Source organism: Chrysemys picta, chromosome 4 (assembly GCF_011386835.1).
Source record: "Chrysemys picta bellii isolate R12L10 chromosome 4, ASM1138683v2, whole genome shotgun sequence".
In the NCBI taxonomy this organism is placed as follows: domain Eukaryota; kingdom Metazoa; phylum Chordata; order Testudines; family Emydidae; genus Chrysemys; species Chrysemys picta.
In genome coordinates this window covers 7,734,574-7,754,189 of record NC_088794.1, presented here as the reverse complement: position 1 = coordinate 7,754,189, position 19,616 = coordinate 7,734,574, and the positions used below count along the sequence as shown (strand labels likewise).

General features: G+C 49.7%; 1 protein-coding gene across 1 annotated transcript in view; it reads right to left on the bottom strand.

Moving 5' to 3' along the window:
- LOC101942619 (integrin alpha-M-like) overlaps positions 1-18,238 on the bottom strand; it is a 29,160-nt gene extending 10,922 nt beyond the window's left edge. Inside the window, exons 1-14 of the mRNA XM_065594243.1 lie at positions 17,823-18,238; positions 17,242-17,392; positions 11,047-11,161; positions 10,807-10,910; positions 10,526-10,590; positions 9,693-9,807; positions 9,144-9,274; positions 8,741-8,886; positions 8,149-8,302; positions 6,245-6,395; positions 4,007-4,155; positions 2,401-2,541; positions 1,893-2,099; positions 1,570-1,700 (exon numbers count right to left, since the gene is read on the bottom strand). Coding sequence (XP_065450315.1) covers positions 1,570-1,700; positions 1,893-2,099; positions 2,401-2,541; positions 4,007-4,155; positions 6,245-6,395; positions 8,149-8,302; positions 8,741-8,886; positions 9,144-9,274; positions 9,693-9,807; positions 10,526-10,590; positions 10,807-10,910; positions 11,047-11,161; positions 17,242-17,278 — 1,646 coding nt within the window. The 5' untranslated portion in view covers positions 17,279-17,392; positions 17,823-18,238. The remainder of the gene's footprint in view (positions 1-1,569; positions 1,701-1,892; positions 2,100-2,400; positions 2,542-4,006; positions 4,156-6,244; positions 6,396-8,148; positions 8,303-8,740; positions 8,887-9,143; positions 9,275-9,692; positions 9,808-10,525; positions 10,591-10,806; positions 10,911-11,046; positions 11,162-17,241; positions 17,393-17,822) is intronic.
- Positions 18,239-19,616: the final 1,378 nt, after the last annotated feature.

Sequence of the window (19,616 nt, the reverse complement as noted above, 5' to 3'; positions counted from 1 at the left end):
GTTGCCTCAAAGCCTCCCTGATTCAAATAGCTCCCTTTGTGCCCCTCCAATAGCCATGCTATCTGGCTGCTCAAAATCAGCATCCAGGTGATCTGGCTCAGCACTCCACCCCAAGCAAGCTTTTCACCCTTAGCCCCACAGGCAGCTCTGACCATTGGAATGTTTTACTCACTAAGAAATAACCTTCCCTAAAGGTATCGCCAACGCACTTTTAATCTGCCAAAGGCACATTCCACAGTCATTCTAATCTACTCAGTTTGTTGTTGAAACGCTCCTTGCTGCTGTCCAGGTTTCCCATTTAAGGCTCCATGAGCCATGGGAGTAAGGGATACGCTGAGACTCCCAGGATCACTATGAGCATTTCAACATCCCCCACTGGAATCTTTTGGTCTGGAAAGAAAGTCCCTGCTTGCAGCTTTCTGTGCAGGCCGGTGCTCCTGAAGATGCGCACATCATGCACCTTCCCCGACACCACGTTGATGTCAGCAAAACACCCATGGTGATCTACAAGTGCCTGCAATAACATAGAGAAGTGCCCCTTTCTGTTGATGTACTCCGTTACAAGATGGTCAGGGGCCAAAATTGGAATATGCGTTCCATCTATCTATATGCTGCAGTTAGGGAATCTCATTTCCACAACGCCATTCACTATTTCACGTACATTGCAAAGAGTCATGGTCCTTTGTAGCAGGATTTGATTAATGGCCCTGCACACTTGCATTAATGCAGCCCCTGCAATGGACTTCAAACTGATTCCCAACCACCAGGTAGCAGTCAAGGGTCGCCAGCTTCCACACTGCAATCGCCACACACTTCTCCACCAAGAGGGCAGCTCTCATTTTGGTGTCCTTCCACTGCAGGGCTGGGGTGAGCTCTGTACACAGTTCCAGGAAGGTGGTTTTCTGCACCCATTGCTCGTCATCTCAGAGCTGCATAACAATGTGATCCCACCAATCAGTGCTTGTTTCCCAAGCTCAAAAGCGATGGTCCACTGTGTTCAGCTGCTCCATGAATGCCAAAAGTAATCTGGTGTTGTTTCTTTCCATGGCACACAGCGGATCAGGCAACTCTGGTTCCTGTTCAGATTGGGAGCTCATGATATACTGCATGACCATCCACGATGTGTTCGTAACAGCGACCACAACAGTACAGATCAGTGCAGGATCCATCTTTTCAGACAGAGATGGCAGGCGCACAGTAAACAAGAACCATTGAAAAATGCCACAGAATGCAGTCGAAAGCCCATGGAATGCTGGGACGGAAAGAACTGCATCATGAGACATTGATTCCACACCCATGATGCACTGCGATCCACTCCACCTTCCAACACCTAGCTGTGAAATGTGGTAAGTAGCACACTGAGATTGGTCTCACAGTGCACTGCTCTCACTCTCAGTGCTACAGTGTGGATGCGCTCTGCTGACACAAGGATCATAGTGTGGATATGGAATAGCGATGAAATTATTGCACTTTTAGATCGTCGGCATAACTTGTATCAAAAGCACTCTCTAGTGTAGACAAGGCCTGAGATTGTCGTGCAGAGCAGTGCAATGACATAGAGTTACTTACCTCAGCAGCAGGACCTGCCCTTGTGCTCCCACCGCGATGTCCGGCAGTCCATCCCCTGTCAGATCTGTCCCGCCGCTGACAACCTGGCCAAAGTAGTGCAGCCTGCTGGGAAACTGTGACCCCACTATGCGCTGTAGGGCAGAGAGAGCAATAAGGGATGCAGAAGGGGTGAGTGTACTATATAATGAGCACTAGGGGGCACCAGAGGATAAGGGCTAGGAAAGGGGTGAGTATCCTGTATAATGGGCACTAGGGGGCTGTGGGACCCCATGCTGTCCCTTCAGGGCTGTGTACTGACCCCTCCCCATAGGAGCTGGGCTCACCTGTCTGTACTGGGGACTGAGGCCTCCCTTTTCCCCATGGAAGATGTACAAGGCCCCATGATTGTCATTCTCCATGGGAGCCCCGATGGCCACGTCCGTCTGTCCGTCCCCACTGATGTCCCCGATTTCAGACATGCTGGCCCCGAAGTGCCCAGACACTTCTCCCGTCTGCCCATGTAGCGTCTTGGTGCAGATCATCGTCGTCCCCTGCAGACCCAATCCAAAAAGACACATGAGGAAAGGATTAGTACTTGCTGTTGTCAGAGAGTGATCCCTACCAAGCTCCTTCCCCTTTCTCAGCAGCAGAGTGTGTGTCCCCCCTCCCGACTCTGGGGCCTGGGGTCAGAACTGACTGGGAGGGAAGAGCGCCCCCTACTGAGCCTCTACCCTGCTTCCTGGAGCACCATGGCCCCTACTGCAATACTAATTGTCACAGCATCACAGCAGTCCAGGCAAACAAGAACCCCCGGCCACCCATCTTCCCCATGGCTGCACTCCTCTTTCTTACCGGCAAGTTAATCGGGCAGATATAGACGCATCCTCCATTCAGGGGTGTATGGTACAAAGGGGCTCCGATTAGAACCAGGTCCATGTTCCCATCTCTGTCGAGGTCCACAGGGGACAGTATACTCCCAAAATACGAGCCGTTCTGGAGAGGCAGATAAGCCACCCCCTTAATTTAGTCACCTTCTGCTTCTTCTTCCACTGGGACCCTTCTCACCCTCTGGGGATACGGATTCAGTCCCAATGTCCATTCCATCCTTAGCCTCACCCTCGCTCAGTGCAGCCGGTGGCGCTATCTCTGTAAGCGTTCTTGAACAGACAGGCAGCTAGATCTTGGAGGGACGGGAATGCTGAATGCTAACTGTGGTGCAATTCTTTTCAGAGGTTGGGCTATCACAAGTCAAGTTCATCACTGACTGAGCCATTGTTATAGGTTTTGTTTAGGTGGCATGTACAGGCAATTGGACTTAGAGAAATTCACTTCGTTAGTGTAGTGTGATCTTTTACAGACACTGTTAATATCACTAGTAATGTTATTTCCTTGCCTGAGTCTCTCTAGCCTAGATCCACAAAAGGTACTTATGTGCTTAACCCCCTGGACTTTACTGCCTCTGTGAGCTGCAAAACCTCTGCCTGGCTGCCGCTGACCCCTGTAGGTTCCTAAACTGACTTGGTGCCTAAATTTTTCAGCAGAAGCTCCTTTGTTGCTGTCTCAAGGGCAGGGCTTGTGCCTTTACTGTCTTACTCTAAGCATGCGGTTGCCCGGTGTCCATTTCTCCCTCCATCCATCCCAGCCTGGGGGAAGACAGGCGCTCCTCCATCTAACTCCTCCTCCACCTCCGGTCAGTGTGGTCAGAGGAGAAGGAACTGAACAGGCACCTGCTATTTCTCAGTTCAGTGCTCTAACCCCTGAGCTGTGGGATATTCTGATGTGGGCTCCCTCAGTCTCCCCTCTTAAAGTTGTTCCACTTTAATTAAGTAACTAAGTATCAGTTGGGCCACAGAACATGTGCAAATCATAACCACCCTACAGCCTGAGAGACGGCAACTACCTGGTTAAATCCTTCTTCCTAAGCAGACAAAGCCGGGATTTGAACCAGGGGTCACCCATGTCCTAGGTGAGGACTTTAACCCCCAGGCTATAAGGGAAACATCTCTTGTCTTCTCCAGCTGGTTTGTGAATATCTCGGCAGCTCTGACCATGCCTATTGGATGAGACCCAACATGTGGGTTAGGTGAAGAGTGCCTGTGTCTCTCTCTCCCCTCCCCCCATTCATCGATCGCTGACAGAGGCAGGTGCCTCCCTGCAGCATCACGATGCCTAAGTCCCTTGCTGGGTCTGGGCCTCTGTCCGTATCCACCTCATCAGTTCCGTCTAGACTGTAAGTGAAGGTAACAGAAGTGGGATATTGGAGAGATGCTGAATGTCAGCTGTGGTGCAGTTCTCTAAACCAGTCAAGTTTATCCCCTGCCTGAGGCTCTCTGACCGAATCGTTCCTGAAGGTGAAGCGAAACTCAAATATTACATAATGTCAAAAGCTTACAGGCTTCCTCCAGTGCTCTCCTTCTCTCACACCCACACTCCACATTACCTGTAACGCTCCCCATACCTGCTCTCCCAACAGCTCCGATCCGGGTGTCCATTCCCCACCCTTGGTATCTCTGCTGAACAGGATGACTTTGCCAATGCCTTGGCATAGAGGGGCCCCAACCATGTAGATGCTCTGTCCATTGGTTGTGATGACCTGAGATGAATAACCTCAAAGGAAAAGAGAGACATGGGGAGGTGACATGGGAAACAGCCATACAACAGTGTGATGGGTTGGAACACCCCGTCTGGGATGCCACCTGATGTACTGGGTTTTCACTGAGCCTCTCCTGCTCCACCAGCCTGGATTCCCGCTCCCTGTTTTGCTGAATTAGGCTCTCCGGTTATGCAGCACACACACACAGGTAGGGCCACACCCAGCGGCAGACACAGACTGAAGTCAGCTCTATGTGAGAGGACTCACCTGGAACTCACGTGCACACCCTTTGGGGAAATAAACTCGAAATAATACTGTCTTACACAGTACAGAGAGATCTGCACAGTGCAAGCTCCTAAAAATTCACCCTCTCCCTCAATGTGGAGAGAGATGTGCACAGCTTCTTGCACCCCCCAGGTATGAATTGCACATACTGGGTCTTACTATAAACAAGAAATAACTTTATTAACTACAAAAGGTAAATTGTAAGTGATTATAGGGAAAGCAAACAGAACAAAGCAGATTATCTTAATAAATACATAAAACCTGCAAACTCAGCATAACACACTAGATAGTTAGGATACAAATTAGCAGATTCTCACCCTGAGTGATAAACAGGCAGCACATTCTTAAGGCACAAGTCGCCTTGGCTTTCCCAGGTTTTCATACTCAGGCTAAAAATCCCTCTAGCCTGGGACCATCACTTCCCACAGTTCAGTCTTTGCCTCTCAGATATTTCCAGGGTGTTGTTGTAGGGAGAGTGAGGTCTTTATACATTCTTCCAACTCGCTGGAAAGCTGTTTTGCTGTGACCTGGGCCAAACAGTTCCCATTGTGTCGTGCTATCTCTGAGAAGTTTTGTATTGTACCCACTTCCTGGGGTAATCCATGTGCTTATGTGAATTTACTCTATAAGCCATTAACACTGTTTGGACTTTTTACCGTTGTACCTGAAAGGCAGCTTGTGGGTGTTGTGAACCTCACCACACGTTTCAGTAACACATACGTAGCCAAACTTCATAACTTCACATAGAACGATAACACATACAATCCAATGAGATTAATGTTCAGCAGATCAAGACTTTTAGAATAATCCCTCACAAGACATACTTTGTACAAACCATATCCTAATTACATGACAGTGGTGAATATTGGGGTGTCAGGGTGTCACAAACAGTACTACACAGAGATCCCTTCCCCAGAACTAAGATGCAGCCACCTCTGGGGTGATGAGCAGGGGATGTTTAAATAGGTAAGGGGAAATCTTTTTTTTTTTTTTTTACCAAGGGAAGCATCATTCATGTCCCCAGAGGTTGTGGGTATGTTGTTGAAACTCAGCTTCCCACTGCTCCTGTACAGGTATATCCCACTGGACTAGTCATAGGCTCCCACCACTCCCAGCTCTGGATTCCCAGCAGCTCCCCGTCCCACAGAATCATAGAATATCAGGGCTGGAAGAGTCCTCAGGAGGTCATCAAGTCCAACCCCCTGCTCAAAGCAGGACCAACCCCAATTAAATCATCCCAGCCAGGGCTTTGTCAAGTTGGACCTTCAAACCTCTAAGGATGGAGATTCCACCATCTCCCTAGGTAACCCATTCCAGTGCTTCACCACCCTCCTAGTGAAATAGTGTTTTCTAATATCCAACCTAGACCTCCCCCACCGCAACTTGAGACCATTAGTCCTTCTTCTGTCATCTGCCACCACTGAGAACAGCCGAGCTCCATCCTCTTTGGACCCTCCCCTTCAGGTAGTTGAAGGCTTCTATAAAATCTCCCCTCACTAGTCTCTTCTGCAGAGTAAATAAACCCAGTTCCCTAAGCCTCTCCTCATAAATCACGTGTCCCAACCCCCTAAGCATTTTTGTTGATCTTTGCTGGACTCTCTCCAATTTACCCACATCCTTTCTGTAGTGGGGGCCCCCAAAACTGGATGCAATACTCCAGATGTGGCCTCACCAGTGCCGAATAGAGGGGAATGATCACTTCCCTTGGTCTGCTGCCAATGCTCCTACTAATGCAGCCCAATATGCCGGCCATCTCGACCTTGAAAACCCATTTCTAGAGCACCAGGGCCACTGCGGCCCCCGCCCCAGCTCTGTTACCTTCTAAGATGATGATCTTGTCCTGCAACTGGGTCTCGATGCACTCGAGGGTGTCGAAATTGTCCACCCCAAAGATATGCTTCCTGGTGGGCTTAGAGGCGATCTCCTGGAGCTCCTGTTGGGCAGTATCACTGGAGAAGGCATTGCCGACCTTCACAGAGCAGAGGGAGGTACAATGGAGACAAGGGCATCAGCATCAATCACAGCCAAGAGCCCATGGCACGTAGCCACCCATCCTGAGCCCTGCTGGGCCCTCGATAGGCACGGCTCGGCCAGCACCCTGGGCTGCTCCAGTGAGTGGGGAGGTGGGGTGCTGAAACATCTTGGCACAAGTGTCACTCTGTTTTGAGGATACAGACCCACAAGCCTGAAGTTTTGGAACCTGCCTCATTTCAGCTCCGAGTTGTGTCAGTTGCATCAGCGGCGGGGCACAGAGAGCATCTTGCCATGGGGACTGTCAGCGCTCTGGGGACCTTTGTGATTCAATCTCCAGGGCGTAGTGAGGGGTGAGTGCGGGCAATGTCTCTGGGGGACGTCTCCAGGCAAGGGGTGAAGGGGTGGGACCACTGCGCTAGGCCGGGTGGGTTGTGTGCAGTCAGTTCAGCAGTGGAGTCAGGCACCTCCCAGTCACTGGCAGGAGCGGTGCCAGGGTTTTTGCCGACCTAGGCGGCAGCCCTCCTCCTCTGAGCATTTGGTGGTGGGGGTCCTTCTGCTCCGCGTCTTCGGGGCACTTCGGTGGCGGGTCCCGGAGCGAGTGAAAGACCCACCTTCAAATTTCCGGCGAAGACCCGGAGCGGAAAGACCCTCCGTCGCCGAATTTCTGCCGAGAGTGGCAAAATGCCACCCCTCAAATCCTGCCGCCCTAGGCAACCGCCGGCCCTGGTCACTGGTTCCAGCAGGGATTATTGGGATCAGTTCTCTGGCCCATGCTACACAGGAGCTCAGACTAGATCATCGCAAAAGTCCCTTCTGGCCTGGGAATCTATGACTCTAAACCCGAGTTTGTTGATGAAAGGCAGCTTACGTCGATCTAACTCTGTAAGCGGCTACACTGCAATGTAGCTCCCACCCGTGTAACTCACCCACTTCACCGACTTCATAACTCCACTTCCACAAGAGGCGTTGCTTTTAGGTCAATGTACTTAGGTTGATGCAGTGTCTATATAGTCACTGTGTGGCTAATATAGCCTGGGACTCTGGCTGTTGGCCCCGGGCCAATCGGGCTTCAGCGGTCAGTGCCCCACAATGGCCTGCACTGACAGTTAAATCAGTATAAGGTCCCCTGGTGAGGACGCGCGCCGCCGACAGGAGAGTAATGCGGACATGAAAAAACGATTTAATTCCCGCGGTGGATGTGTGACGACGTAACTTAATTCGACTTAAGTGTGTTGTGTAAACTTGCCCTTTGTCTTGCTGCTGATTCCCATTTCAGTCTCTTTCGCTCAGCAGTTTAATGGAGATAAATGTCAAGTGACTGAGATCAGTTTGGGGAGGATCAGAGCCGTTGTTTGAGCCCCAGGAGTGTGCAAAAAGGGCTTTATAAGAACTGGGTGACTTTGCTGTTTAACTGGGTTGGGGGGTTATCTCAGAAACCCCTTGTTCAAATGACCCAGAATTTAGACCACTGATCTTAACCTGCATCCTCATGAGGCAAACCAAATTTTATGACAATCTGTGTCAGCACATGGACCGTAGGGCAGTCAGAAAACCCAACCTTTAACTAGACAGTGCTGCTCAACCTGAACCACAGAGAAGCTCCAGCTCTCCTATAATGTCACACGTTGGCCCAGTTACAACCCAGGGGGTCAGTTCTTCTCCCTTATCTGATGGGAACCCCCTCCCCATCCCCTGTCCTTGGACATGGGCTCAGATCCATACTAGTTCTCCGCATGGCCGCAGCTCACCCCGATGGCGTAGCGGATGATCCCAGCTCTCTCAGCCTCAGGTATGACGTTCTTATAAGAAAGTGAGTCTCCAGTTTTCTCCCCATCTGTGATCACCATGAGAATCTTGGTGGCTTCATCCCGAGCGCCTCTCCCAGAGGTGAACAGCTCCCGCCTGGAAAAGGGGGGTGGGGAAGGCATGGGAGGGTTATTGATACGTAACAACACCTAGTGCTCGTCCACTGCTTTGGCATTACAGTTCTCAAAGTCCTTTACAAAGGAGGTCAGTGTCAATGAGTTTACCAATGGGGAAACTGAGGCACACTGTGGGGCTGTGACTTGCTCAGAAGCTCAGAGCTGGCAATAGACCCCCGGAGTCCTTGCTCCCAGCATCTCCCTCCCCGCTCTAACTTACTAGTGCTCATCCCCCTCCCAGAGTTGGGCACAGAGCCCAGGAGTCCTGATGCCCAGCCCCCTGCTCTAACCACTAGTCCCCAATCCCTTCCCACAGCTGGGGATAGAACCCAGGGGTCCTGAGTCCTTGTCCCTTAGCTCACATGTCCTTACAGCCCATTCCCTGTGGAGTCAGCATGGGGAGGCGGGCAATACCTACACCACTTTCCGGATGGCAGTGGCCGTGTGCGTCCAACCCGTGAGCTGCACGACTGCCCTGACAAGGTCATCAGGGTTGCTGCTCCTCTTGTACTGTGAGAAGTCGAAGTGCTCTTCAAATCTGTCCGAGTACTGCATGAGGGCGAACTGCAGGAGATGGGGAGAAGAGAGAAAAACAACCCAAGGGGTGGAGGGTAAGAAAAGCAGGAATCAGACTCAGTTAAGGGCTGGGGCAGGTGGTCGGGATGTAGCTGGTTCTGCAGGAATTTTTTCCTGGTTTTGGATGCAAAATCTATTGCTGCTCCCAGCGGCACAGCGCCCCCTAGTGCCACACTGGGGCATTGGGATCAGCACTGACTGTGAGGGGCAGGGTACGTAGTCAGGGTTCAGCCTCTGCCTGTTACCTGCGTGTCGGTTTTGCGAAAACGCTTCATGATCTCAGAGACAAACATCTTCATCTTTTCAAAGTCCACAGGGTCGATGCTGGTTGAGCCGTCGATGAGGAGCGCTATGTCCGTGACATGTTTGGGGCACTCTGAGAGGGACAGGAATGAAGTAAGTCCTGACTCAACTCCACAAACATGGGAAACCCATCAGAAAGAGCTAGACCAGACCTATGGCGCATCTAACCTGATATCCCGCCCCCTGCCGGCCACCCCAATCAGGCCACCCTCGGCCCCTCTGTTGTAATATCATCCTGTCCCTGCCATGGAGGGGTCCTGAGAGTAGAGCATGACAAGCACTGGGATGAAAAAAATACACCCCACCCGCCTCCCAGAGCTGGGTCAGAAGCCAGGAGTCCTGACTCCCAGCTCCTGACATCCTGAATCAAACCAATGAGCTCACTTAGCCTAGTATCCCACCCCCTGTCAGACACTGGCTCCGCCACCTTCCCATGGCCCGTGACCACAGGGTGTAAGTGGCCCCACACATGCCACTGTGTCACCCCTCACCTGGCTGGGTGTCCGGGATGCGCTGGAGTTGCGAGAAGCTCTGCTGCAGGGGGTAGCAGTTGTGACTGATGTACTTGTTCTCCCCACAGGCCTGATGCTCCATGGGGATGCACACCTGGGGCATGAGAAGGCACGGGTCAGTAGGTGCCCCTCTGAACAGAGCACTGAGGGTGGGGGATAGAGCCTGGGGCCTGATCCCTCCCCCCCCTCATGGATATGCAGGGAAAGGCCCTGCCAGGGCAGGAGCCCCCTTGGGGCAGACAGGACCTTGGGACCCCAAGTCCCAGCACCTAACTCAGAGAGGAGACAGGGGAGTCACATGGGGGCATCACCTGCTTACCACACTCCCTACTATAGCAGTGTCTAATCACTGTTGCCATGGCAATGTCACCCGCTTGCCATGCTCCCTGCTATGTCCATGTACAGTCACTGTCACCATGGAGACAAGCCAGTTACAACGCTTCCTGCTACATCAGCACACAGTCACTGTCACCATAGCAACATCAGCCAGGTGCCTCCATCCCTCACAACATCATCTCACGGGGTCACTATTGCCAAAGCGAGGATACCTGGCTACCACCATTCCCCACTGCATCATTGTACCACCCCTCCAGTTACAGGATTTACCAACAGCCCTCGCACAGTTATTGTGTAGTCATGGGGATGTCACCCAATTGTCACCTCTGCACCATTGCTCCAGCCACACTGACACCTCCCAGTTACTACCATCCATGAGTATTGGGGTTTGGGGAGGGAGCTGTCCCATGGAATGACGAGGGAGAAAATGTCGGACCCCAGTCCCAGCACCCATCTGCCCTGGGTGTGGTACCTACCTGGAACTGGGAGCCTCGGGCAGCCAGAGACAAACTGAGGGACATGTCCATGGCATCTGGGGACCCTGACAGGGGACAGATGCACACCAGGGTGAGCAAATAAATTCCACTCCACTCCCAGAGGTGAGGATAGAAATTAGTATTTCTGGTTCCCAGCCCCCACACACCCCCGCTCTAACCCACTAGACCCCCCTTCCCTCTCAGAGCTGGGGACAGAACCCAGGAGTCCTGGCTCCCACCCCAATCCTATTGCTGCCCCCCACAGCACAGGGTGCCCCTACTCTGGATGGGGATCTCCTGGCAGCGTCTGGAGCCCGGGTCGCACTTGTAGACTTTGCCTGTTGCATTCACGTTTCCTGTCTGCAGCGGGGCCCCGATGATCAGCCTGTGGGGAAAAAGTATGGGGGGCTCAGGGGATACCCCACACTGCCAGGGGACTGAGGCCCAGAGGAGGCAGCCCAGCCAGACATGCCCCTCAGCGTTGGGCGCAAGTCATGTGGGGTCCCATGTTTGGTCCTTACCCCCCGCCGCTTGCATTCCCGATCTGCAACATGCTCTGCCCAAACCCTTCAGCTGTCTCCTGGAAGGTGATGGGTCCCTCCACGTCCACACTGAATCCACGGCTCGGTGCCAGCACTGCAGGGTTAAACAGTCTCCAGTTAGAACTTCCCCTATGAAGACCATGCCAGTGGCTGGGGCTTTCTGGCTATGGGATTGCATTCTAGCCCTTTTACGTAGGGACTGTCCAGTTTGGCCCATGTACATGAGAAATGGACATAAATCAGATATTAGGAATGGCAATATACAAAAACCTGTAGGAGAAAACTTCAATCTCCCTGGCCACACAATAGCAGATTTAAAGGTAGCCATCTTGCAGCGAAAAAAAGCCTTCAGGACCAGACTTCAAAGAGAAACTGCTGAGCTTCAGTTCATTTGCAAATTTGACACCATCAGCTCAGGATTAAACAAAGACTGTGAATGGCTAGCCAACTACAGAAGCAGTTTCTCCTCCCTTGGTGTTCACACCTCAACTGTTAGAAGAGGGCTTCATCCTCCCTGATTGAACTAACCTCGTTATCTCCAGACTGATTCTTGCCTGCATATTTATACCTGCCTGTGGGAATTTCCACTACATGCATCTGATGAAGTGAGTATTCACCCACGAACGCTCATGCTCCAATACGTCTGTTAGTCTATAAGGTGCCACAGGACTCTTTGTTGCTTTTTGCAGATCCAGACTAACACAGCTACTCATCTGATACTTGACAGTGATGAAGAATTCACCACAACTCTTGGCAAACCGTTCCAATGGTGAATTACACTTGCTGTTAAAAATGTCGGCTTTATTTGCAGTCACAGGCCATGTCTACACTACCACTTATGTCGGCAAAACTTATGTTGCTCAGGGGTGTGAAAAAACCACACCCCTGAGTGACACAAGTTTAACCGCCATCAGTGGTAATGTGCAGAAAGAGATGGCAGCAGAAGAGCTTCTCCCACCGACATAGCTACCGCCGCTCATTGAGATTGTTTAATTACGTTGACCGAAGCGCTCTCGCCCGTCAGCATAGAGCGGCTACACAAGTGATCTTACATTGGCACAGCTGCATCGGTACAGCTGTGCTGCTGTAAGATCGCTAGTGTAGACATGGCCTTAGATTATCTAGTGTCAACTTTCAGCCATTCGATCATGTTAGACCTTTACCTGCTAGATTAAAGAGACCAATGTTAAATATTTGTCCTCCTCATAGCTACTCAGATTGGGATTAAGTCAGCCCTTAACCTTCCCTTAACTAGACTGAGTTCCTTGAGTCTATCACTATGGAGGCAGGTTTTCCAATCCTTTCGTTAGTCTCCTGGCACTTCTCTGACCCCTCTCCAATTTATCGACATCCTTTGTGAATTTTGGGCACCTGAACTGGACTCACTATTCCAGCAGCAGTCACACCAAGGCCATATACAAAAGTAAAATAACCGCTCTGCTCCTACTCGAGGGTCCCCTGTTCATACAGAGATCGCATTAGCCCGTTTGGTCACAGCATCGCATTGGTCAGTTTGTGTCACAGGAGTCAAAGCTGAGTCCCTCCAAACTCATGTCACACACAAAACACCAAACTGTCAGTCGCTGGCTACACTGAACCCCAACCACACAGGGTATCTAACTCTCCTGATGCAAAGCTCGCCGCATGGGACTGACTGGGAGAAGGGAGTGAGTGGGGAAACCCCTCCTCGACTGGCTGTCTTTCCCCACATCCCTCACCTCCTGGAGAAATGCTTCTGCAGGAGGCAAGCAAGGCCAAGAGGAATTGTGGGAGAGAAGTAGGGATGTAATAATCTCTCAGGGTGGCTCTGCTCTTCTCCCCCTTCCCCCGCCTGCTCCATTCCTGAAAGCCTGGACCTGGGAAGCAGAGTCCCGTGCTTGGAGCTGCCCCCTTTAGGTTTGGAGGCGGTAAAGAGCCTCCAGATTTGCAGGAGGAGCAAATGTGGGGCAAGGCGGGATGAAGAATTGTGGGGCTAGTGGGCGGGGTTGGAAAATTGCGGGGCTGGATGTACAAAAGGGGTGCTGGGAGAGTGGGGGCAGGCTCCCCCAATTTCCCCTTCTTAGGCCTCCTCTCCCAGTGTGCCTCAAAGCCCCAAGTCTGTCATCCTCATTCTCAGCCACCACAAAGTCTGCCCTCCCCCAGGCCCTGCGAGGTCCCAGCCTCACAGACAGAGCAGATGTGACTTTGAAGCAGGAGGAACCTGTGGTGACTTTATAGCAATTACTGTGCCAACCTCGTCCACTTCTTGCCCACCAACCCCATCCTCAGCCCACATCCTACCAAGCACACATGCCGCATGGAGAGGGAGAGTCATACACACCCCCATGCCCTCCCAAAGAGACCCAACAAATACCCACATCTCAGTGCCGGGTAAGCGAATCGCTGTACAAACAGCTCCTATGCCCCACCCCAGAAGTGCCTGCATCCCAGTGCCAAATAACTTCATTGATTCCATGCCAGCAAAATATGGATTTCATGTGCATTGTAACATGTTTTGATGTGATATTTTCTAACAAAACAACCTCTGTAGAATGAGAATTATAATCCGGGTCAAAACATAGTCTTCACCTGCATATGCAAATATATCCACACCAACTTTAGACTACACCCTGAACTGTTCATTGCTTATCAACATAGCCTCTTTTACCCTGTTTAGGTTGGCACTGGGGGCCTGTTTCACACATTTTAACAATTTCTCTCTCTCTCATTGTTCATTTGTGGCCAATACCATATCTCTCCGGCTTTGCACTTACATTTCTCCATGTCCAAGCGTCCTTCATGTCCTCTTGTGAGCATGTGAGCATGTTGATATGTAAGGTCTTGACCACCCGATGTTAATAGCCTTGAATACCCTCAGTAAACTCCCATCCCTAGCTATTGCTTCAGCAAATTCATTCCAAAACCTTTCTGAGACTGAGCACCAGACCCCACACCCATCTCAGAGCTGGGAATAGAGCCCAGGAGTCCTGACTCCCAGATCATTCAAGCTTCCCTTTTGTCTAGCCCTTGAGGGCCATTTTACATGAATCATACCATGCATTCATTTGCATAGCAGCAGAAACTCCCAAGTGAAGACTAACTATCAGGAACGGATTTAGCACTGGTGAATGAAGCCCTTGATTTATCTCTTGCTGACCCAGATTCATAGGGGGCAACGGGGAACACTTTCTTTAGGGTAGCAGGGGCAGATCAGATTTCATAGAATTACAGACCATAACGCTAGAAGGAACCACTTTGAGCATCTAGTCTGACTTCCTATGTAACACAAGCCAGAGAGCTTCTCTGAATTAATGCCTGCTTGAACCAGACTGGAACATTTAGAAAAAGATCCAGTCTTGATTTGAAATTTCCAGTGACAGGGTGTTAGACCCTCAGCAGGGGCCTTTTTACGGGATGGGGGAGCAGGCAGATACTGGACACAGTGTCGCTATATAATACTTTAAATACTTTTTATGGTTTACAAAATGGATCTTAGTTATTTTACATATATACCCCAAACATACTATACCAGAGCCCAGTAGTTAGACGTTTTGATGGTTAGTTGGGGTTTATGTTAGTTACAAGGTGCTGGGAGTTCACAAATACCACACCATATATAAACAGGGCTTTGGATTATTGAAAGACTTGAAATTGCAAATGTGTGAAGCTTTTATTTATAATTTACTTTGTGATGTTATTCTTTTTTTGTTTTTGTTGTTTTGGGCCTTTACCCTTTGTTTTAAAGAGACAACTTTGGGCAGGCTGCCATGATCCAAGGCACGCCATTTTAAAATGTTTATACATTTTTATAGCAGTTCCACTGGTGTTATTTCCTTATCTGCAGATTATTCATTTTTTCCAAGGACATAACAAAGTTATTTGGTACAAATAGCTTTTGACCGCTCGACCTTTAAGTTCTTGATTTGATTGCTAAAATGCAGGTCATGGACTCAGGTTTCAAACACACAACAGCCACACTAGACCCCATGGCCTATAACATATTACATAGATATATAGATTTTTTATATCCCAATATTCCCCCTTTTGGTACATGATTAATACCATTAATTATTATATTACTTTATAATTTTGCAAGCAATTTAATTTTATATATTATTTGCCTTAGAACTTTTTGTTGCTTTTTTATTTGGCAGTATAAACATAACATAACAGAGGTTAATAACATTATTAATATAAATAGTATAACCATAGGTTGTAACATTAAATTGGGAAAAGCTGTAAAGCTTGGAAGACCATTTTTTAAAAACATTATACCAATGGTGGACTGTTAGTTTTTGGGGTGTTGTTTTTTTTTAAATTTTAATATTTGGCCATTGTGGACTAGAATTTTTTTTTTAATTGAGCAGATTTAGATATAATTCACTTTGTGATGTCATTAGTCTTGTGTGTCTTTTTGTCTTTGGCCTTCACCCTCTGTTCCAAAGAGCTAGCCCTGGGCAGGCTGCCATGATCCAAGATTCACCATTTCCTCCAATTCTTATACATTTTTATAACAGTCCTGCTGGGGTAATTTCCTTATCTGCTGATTTTTCATTTTTTTCAACGTGTTTTGTACAAATAGGTTTTGACCACTTGATCTTGAAGTTTTTGCTTTGGTTGCCAAAATGCAGGTCATGCACTCATGTTTCAAACACACAACAGATACACTAGGCCCCATAGCATATATCATATTACATATTATATCCCAACAAGGGAATCCACCATCACCCTCAGTAAATTGTTGCAGTGGTTAATTACTCTTGCTGTTAAAAATGTTACGCCTTATTTCCAGTCTAAATTTGTCTAGCTTCAACTTCCAAGGGCATTAGATTGTGTTAGACCTTTGTCTGCTAGACTGAAGAGTCCATCATCAAACATTTGTTCCCCACGTAGGTATTTATAGACTGAGATAAGCACTCATCAGTCTTCACTTCATTCATCTAATTAGTGATAGATTGACCGCCTTGAGTCTCTCAGGGAGGTTTTCTAATGTTTCAATCATTCTCATGGCTGTTCTCTGAACCCTCTCGAATTTATCAACATCCTTCTTGAACTCTGGGCTCCAGAACTGGCCACAGGAGTCCAGCAGTGGTTGCACCAGGACCAAATACAGAGGTAAAATAAACTCTCCGCTCCTACCCGAGATTCCCCTGTTTATGCATCCAAGGGTTGGCCGCAGCATTGCACTGGGAGCAACTTGGCCCAGGCAGTTCTTGGTCTCTCTGCCAAGTCTATCAATTAGTACAGGGTGGCATGGTAAGCTTGTGTTGTGGGAGCCATAGCTGGGACCCACCAAACTCACGTCACACAAGAAACACCAAACAGCCAATCAGTGGCAAAAGTGAATCCCTAACGCACAGCGTAGCCAACTCCCCTAAGGCAGAGTTCTCCTCCCTTCTTCCCTCACCCTCCCTGCAAGGCGAGGCCTGGGAAGGAGAATCCCCTTGGAGCTGCCCCCTCCAGGCTGAGGAGGTGGTAAAGACCCTCCAGAGCTATAGGAGGAGAAGATATGGAGCAAAGTGGGGCTGGGTGAGGACTGGGGGCAAAGGAGCTGAGGGTGGGGGAGGAGCTGAGGTGTCCTCCCCCATTCTTCCCTTCATCCCCTTTTCAGACCCCATCTCCCAGTCTGTCCCCCCTTCCCAGCCCATTCCCCTCATCTTCAGCCACCCCAAAGTCTGCCCCGCTCCATTCCCTGACGGGTCCAGGCCTCACAGACAGAAGAGATGTCACTTTGAAGCAGGGGGAAGTGGCTGTGGTTTTACACAAGGACTGAGCAATTGCAAACACTGCATCCACTTTACACCTGACGGACACTCCTCACTCCCCCCATCCTAATGAGCACACATGCCCCACAGAGAAGGGGAGTCGCACCTGTGACCCTCTCCCATCCCAGAGAGTCTGGAGGGAACAGAACAGAGATGGAACTAGAACCCAGGAGTCCTGATTACCAGCTCTCCCCCACACAAGACACTAGAGCCCCATTCCTCTCCCAGAACTGAGGAGAGAACCCACAAGTCCTGATGCACAGGCCTCCTGCTGTACCCCACCGACCCCACTCCTATTCCAGAGCCAGCCAAGGAAAGGACCCAAGAGTCCTGAGCATCCAACTGCTCCCACCCCCCTGCCAGAGGGGTACTCGCTGGGCACCCAGGTGGAGGAGCCCAGCTTTTTCCAGTCCCTCTGGCTGGCACTTACCTGCGCACAGGTATAGGAGCAGAGGCAGGGGGTCCATCCTGTGCTCAGTGAGGGGTGTGTGTGGAGCAGGGATGCTCTTGTAGGACGTGAGAGGTTCAAGGGCACTACTTGGAGAAGAAGCAGCAGAGTGCAGAGGAAAGAGAAGTGATACCTGAAAAGAGAGAAACACTGCCAGGGGTGGAGGGGGGACTCAGGGTGTTATAGGGTGGGAACACAACAGAGAAGACGGAAGGAAAAAGTCAACTACACTGAAACACCCAACTGGTCAGACACACACACAGCTGTATGGAGACAGATGAAAAACAAACAAATAAAACAATCAAATACACACACTCTGAACTGCGACCTCCCCTTCCTCTTCCCCCTCCCCCTCCATGTTAGTGGTCAGCTAGTCATTTCCCCCTCCCTCCCGGCCTTTGTAAATTCAAACACCCTCTAGTTTCAAATCTTGGAGAAAATACTGTGCACACACCTATCCTGAAACAAACACACATGCAGCCTGCCAAATAGACAACTGGACAGAGACACAGACACACACAGCTACACTGAGACAGACAACAGATACGCAATTAGAAACACACCTGGAGTGAGATATGCACACGGCTAAACAGACACACTCACGAACTCAGGGCTATACTTGGGCATACACAGAATATGCAGCTGCATAGGGCAGGGCACCTGAAAATTTGGGGCACCCCTGGGTCTTAATATCCACTCATCCGCCTCCTCCTATGCCTGTTTTATGGCTGCTGCAGCCTGATGAGTCTTCCTCTGGAGGGGATCTAGGCCTTGTCTACACTGGCATGTTGGAGCGCATTAAATCAGCCCCGGGCACCATAACTCCTGAAGTGTCCACACTGGCAAGGCACGTAGAGTGCCCGGACCCCGCGGCTGGAGCGCCCCTGGAAATCCACCTCCATGAGAGGCATAGAGCTTGCTGCGCCCAGCTGAAGTGCTGCGGTGCCAGTGTGGACACCCTGTTCTATTACTGTGCTCTGATTGGCCTCCGGGATGTGTCCCACAATTCCTGTTCTAGCCACTCTGGTCATCAGTTTGAACTCTACTGCCCTGGCCTCAGGTGACCAACCGTCAGACTTGCTGTGATGGGTTTGGTCACAGTGATCCCCTTGGGACTGTCACCTGATGTGCTGAAATTACCTCTGAGCCCATTTCTCCTGGCAGCTTGGGATTTCCAGAACCCTGTCTTGTTGAGGCAGACACGCTAGCCTGCTCAACACAGATCTAGGGTTTGGGTCACGTCCGCAAAGCTGTAGACTTCACTGAAAACAGCTCAGCAGATTACTTGTCTCCAGCACCCAGACACCCAGCTCCAAATGGGATCCGAAGCCCAAATAAAACTGTTTTACTCTGTATAATGCTTATACAGGGTAAATTAGTAAATTGTCTGCCCTCTATTACACTGATAGAGAAATATACACAGCTGTTTGCTTCTCCAGGTATTAATCACTTACTCTGGGTTTATTAATAAACAAAAGTGATTTTATTAAGCATAAAAAGTAGGATTTAAGTAGTTTCGAGTAATAACAGACAGAACAAAGTAAGTCACAAAGCAAAATAAAGCAAAACACACACGTCTAAGCCTAATACACTAAGAAACTGATTACAGGTAATATCTCACCCTCAAGATGTTCCAATAAGCTTCTTTCACAGACTAGACTCCTTCCTAGTCTGGGCCCAATCCTTTCCTCGGTACATTCCTTGTTAGATCCAGCAGACATCTCAGGTGGTAAACAGGAGTTTCCTCATGACTGGCAGCCCCCTTTGTCCTGCTCCACCCCCTTTTATATCTTTGGCACAAGGCAGGAACCTTTTGTCTGTGCTTGTCCCCACCCCTGCCTCATCCATGGAAAAGTACAAGGACTAAGATGGATTCCAGTATCATGTGATATGGTCACATGTCTCTGAGACCTCTACTGTCCATTCCTCCTGGGTTGGCCCCAAGGTACACAGGAAGGCTTGCAGGTAAATAAATAATTTACAATCAATTCTCCTAGTCAATGGGAGCCATCAAGTTCCTTATGCCCCATTGATGGCCCTCACCTGGTGTGACTACAACAGTGATACAAGTTTATATCTTATTTCCCTAACTCCAGACATAGAAATAATACATGCAAACAAATAGGATGAACACACTCAGTAGATTACAAGCTTTCTACTGACCTTCTGCATAAAGCATATTCCAGTTACATCATATTCACATTCATAAGCATATTTCCATAAAGCATAAGAGTGCAGTGTCACGCCGGCCCTTTAAATTCTCTGGGAATTTTGAAAGTCCCCTTCCGTGGAGTGCTCTCAGCGTATCTTTCCAGGTGACCATGCCTCCATGCGCCAGGCGATCCCCAGCATGGAGC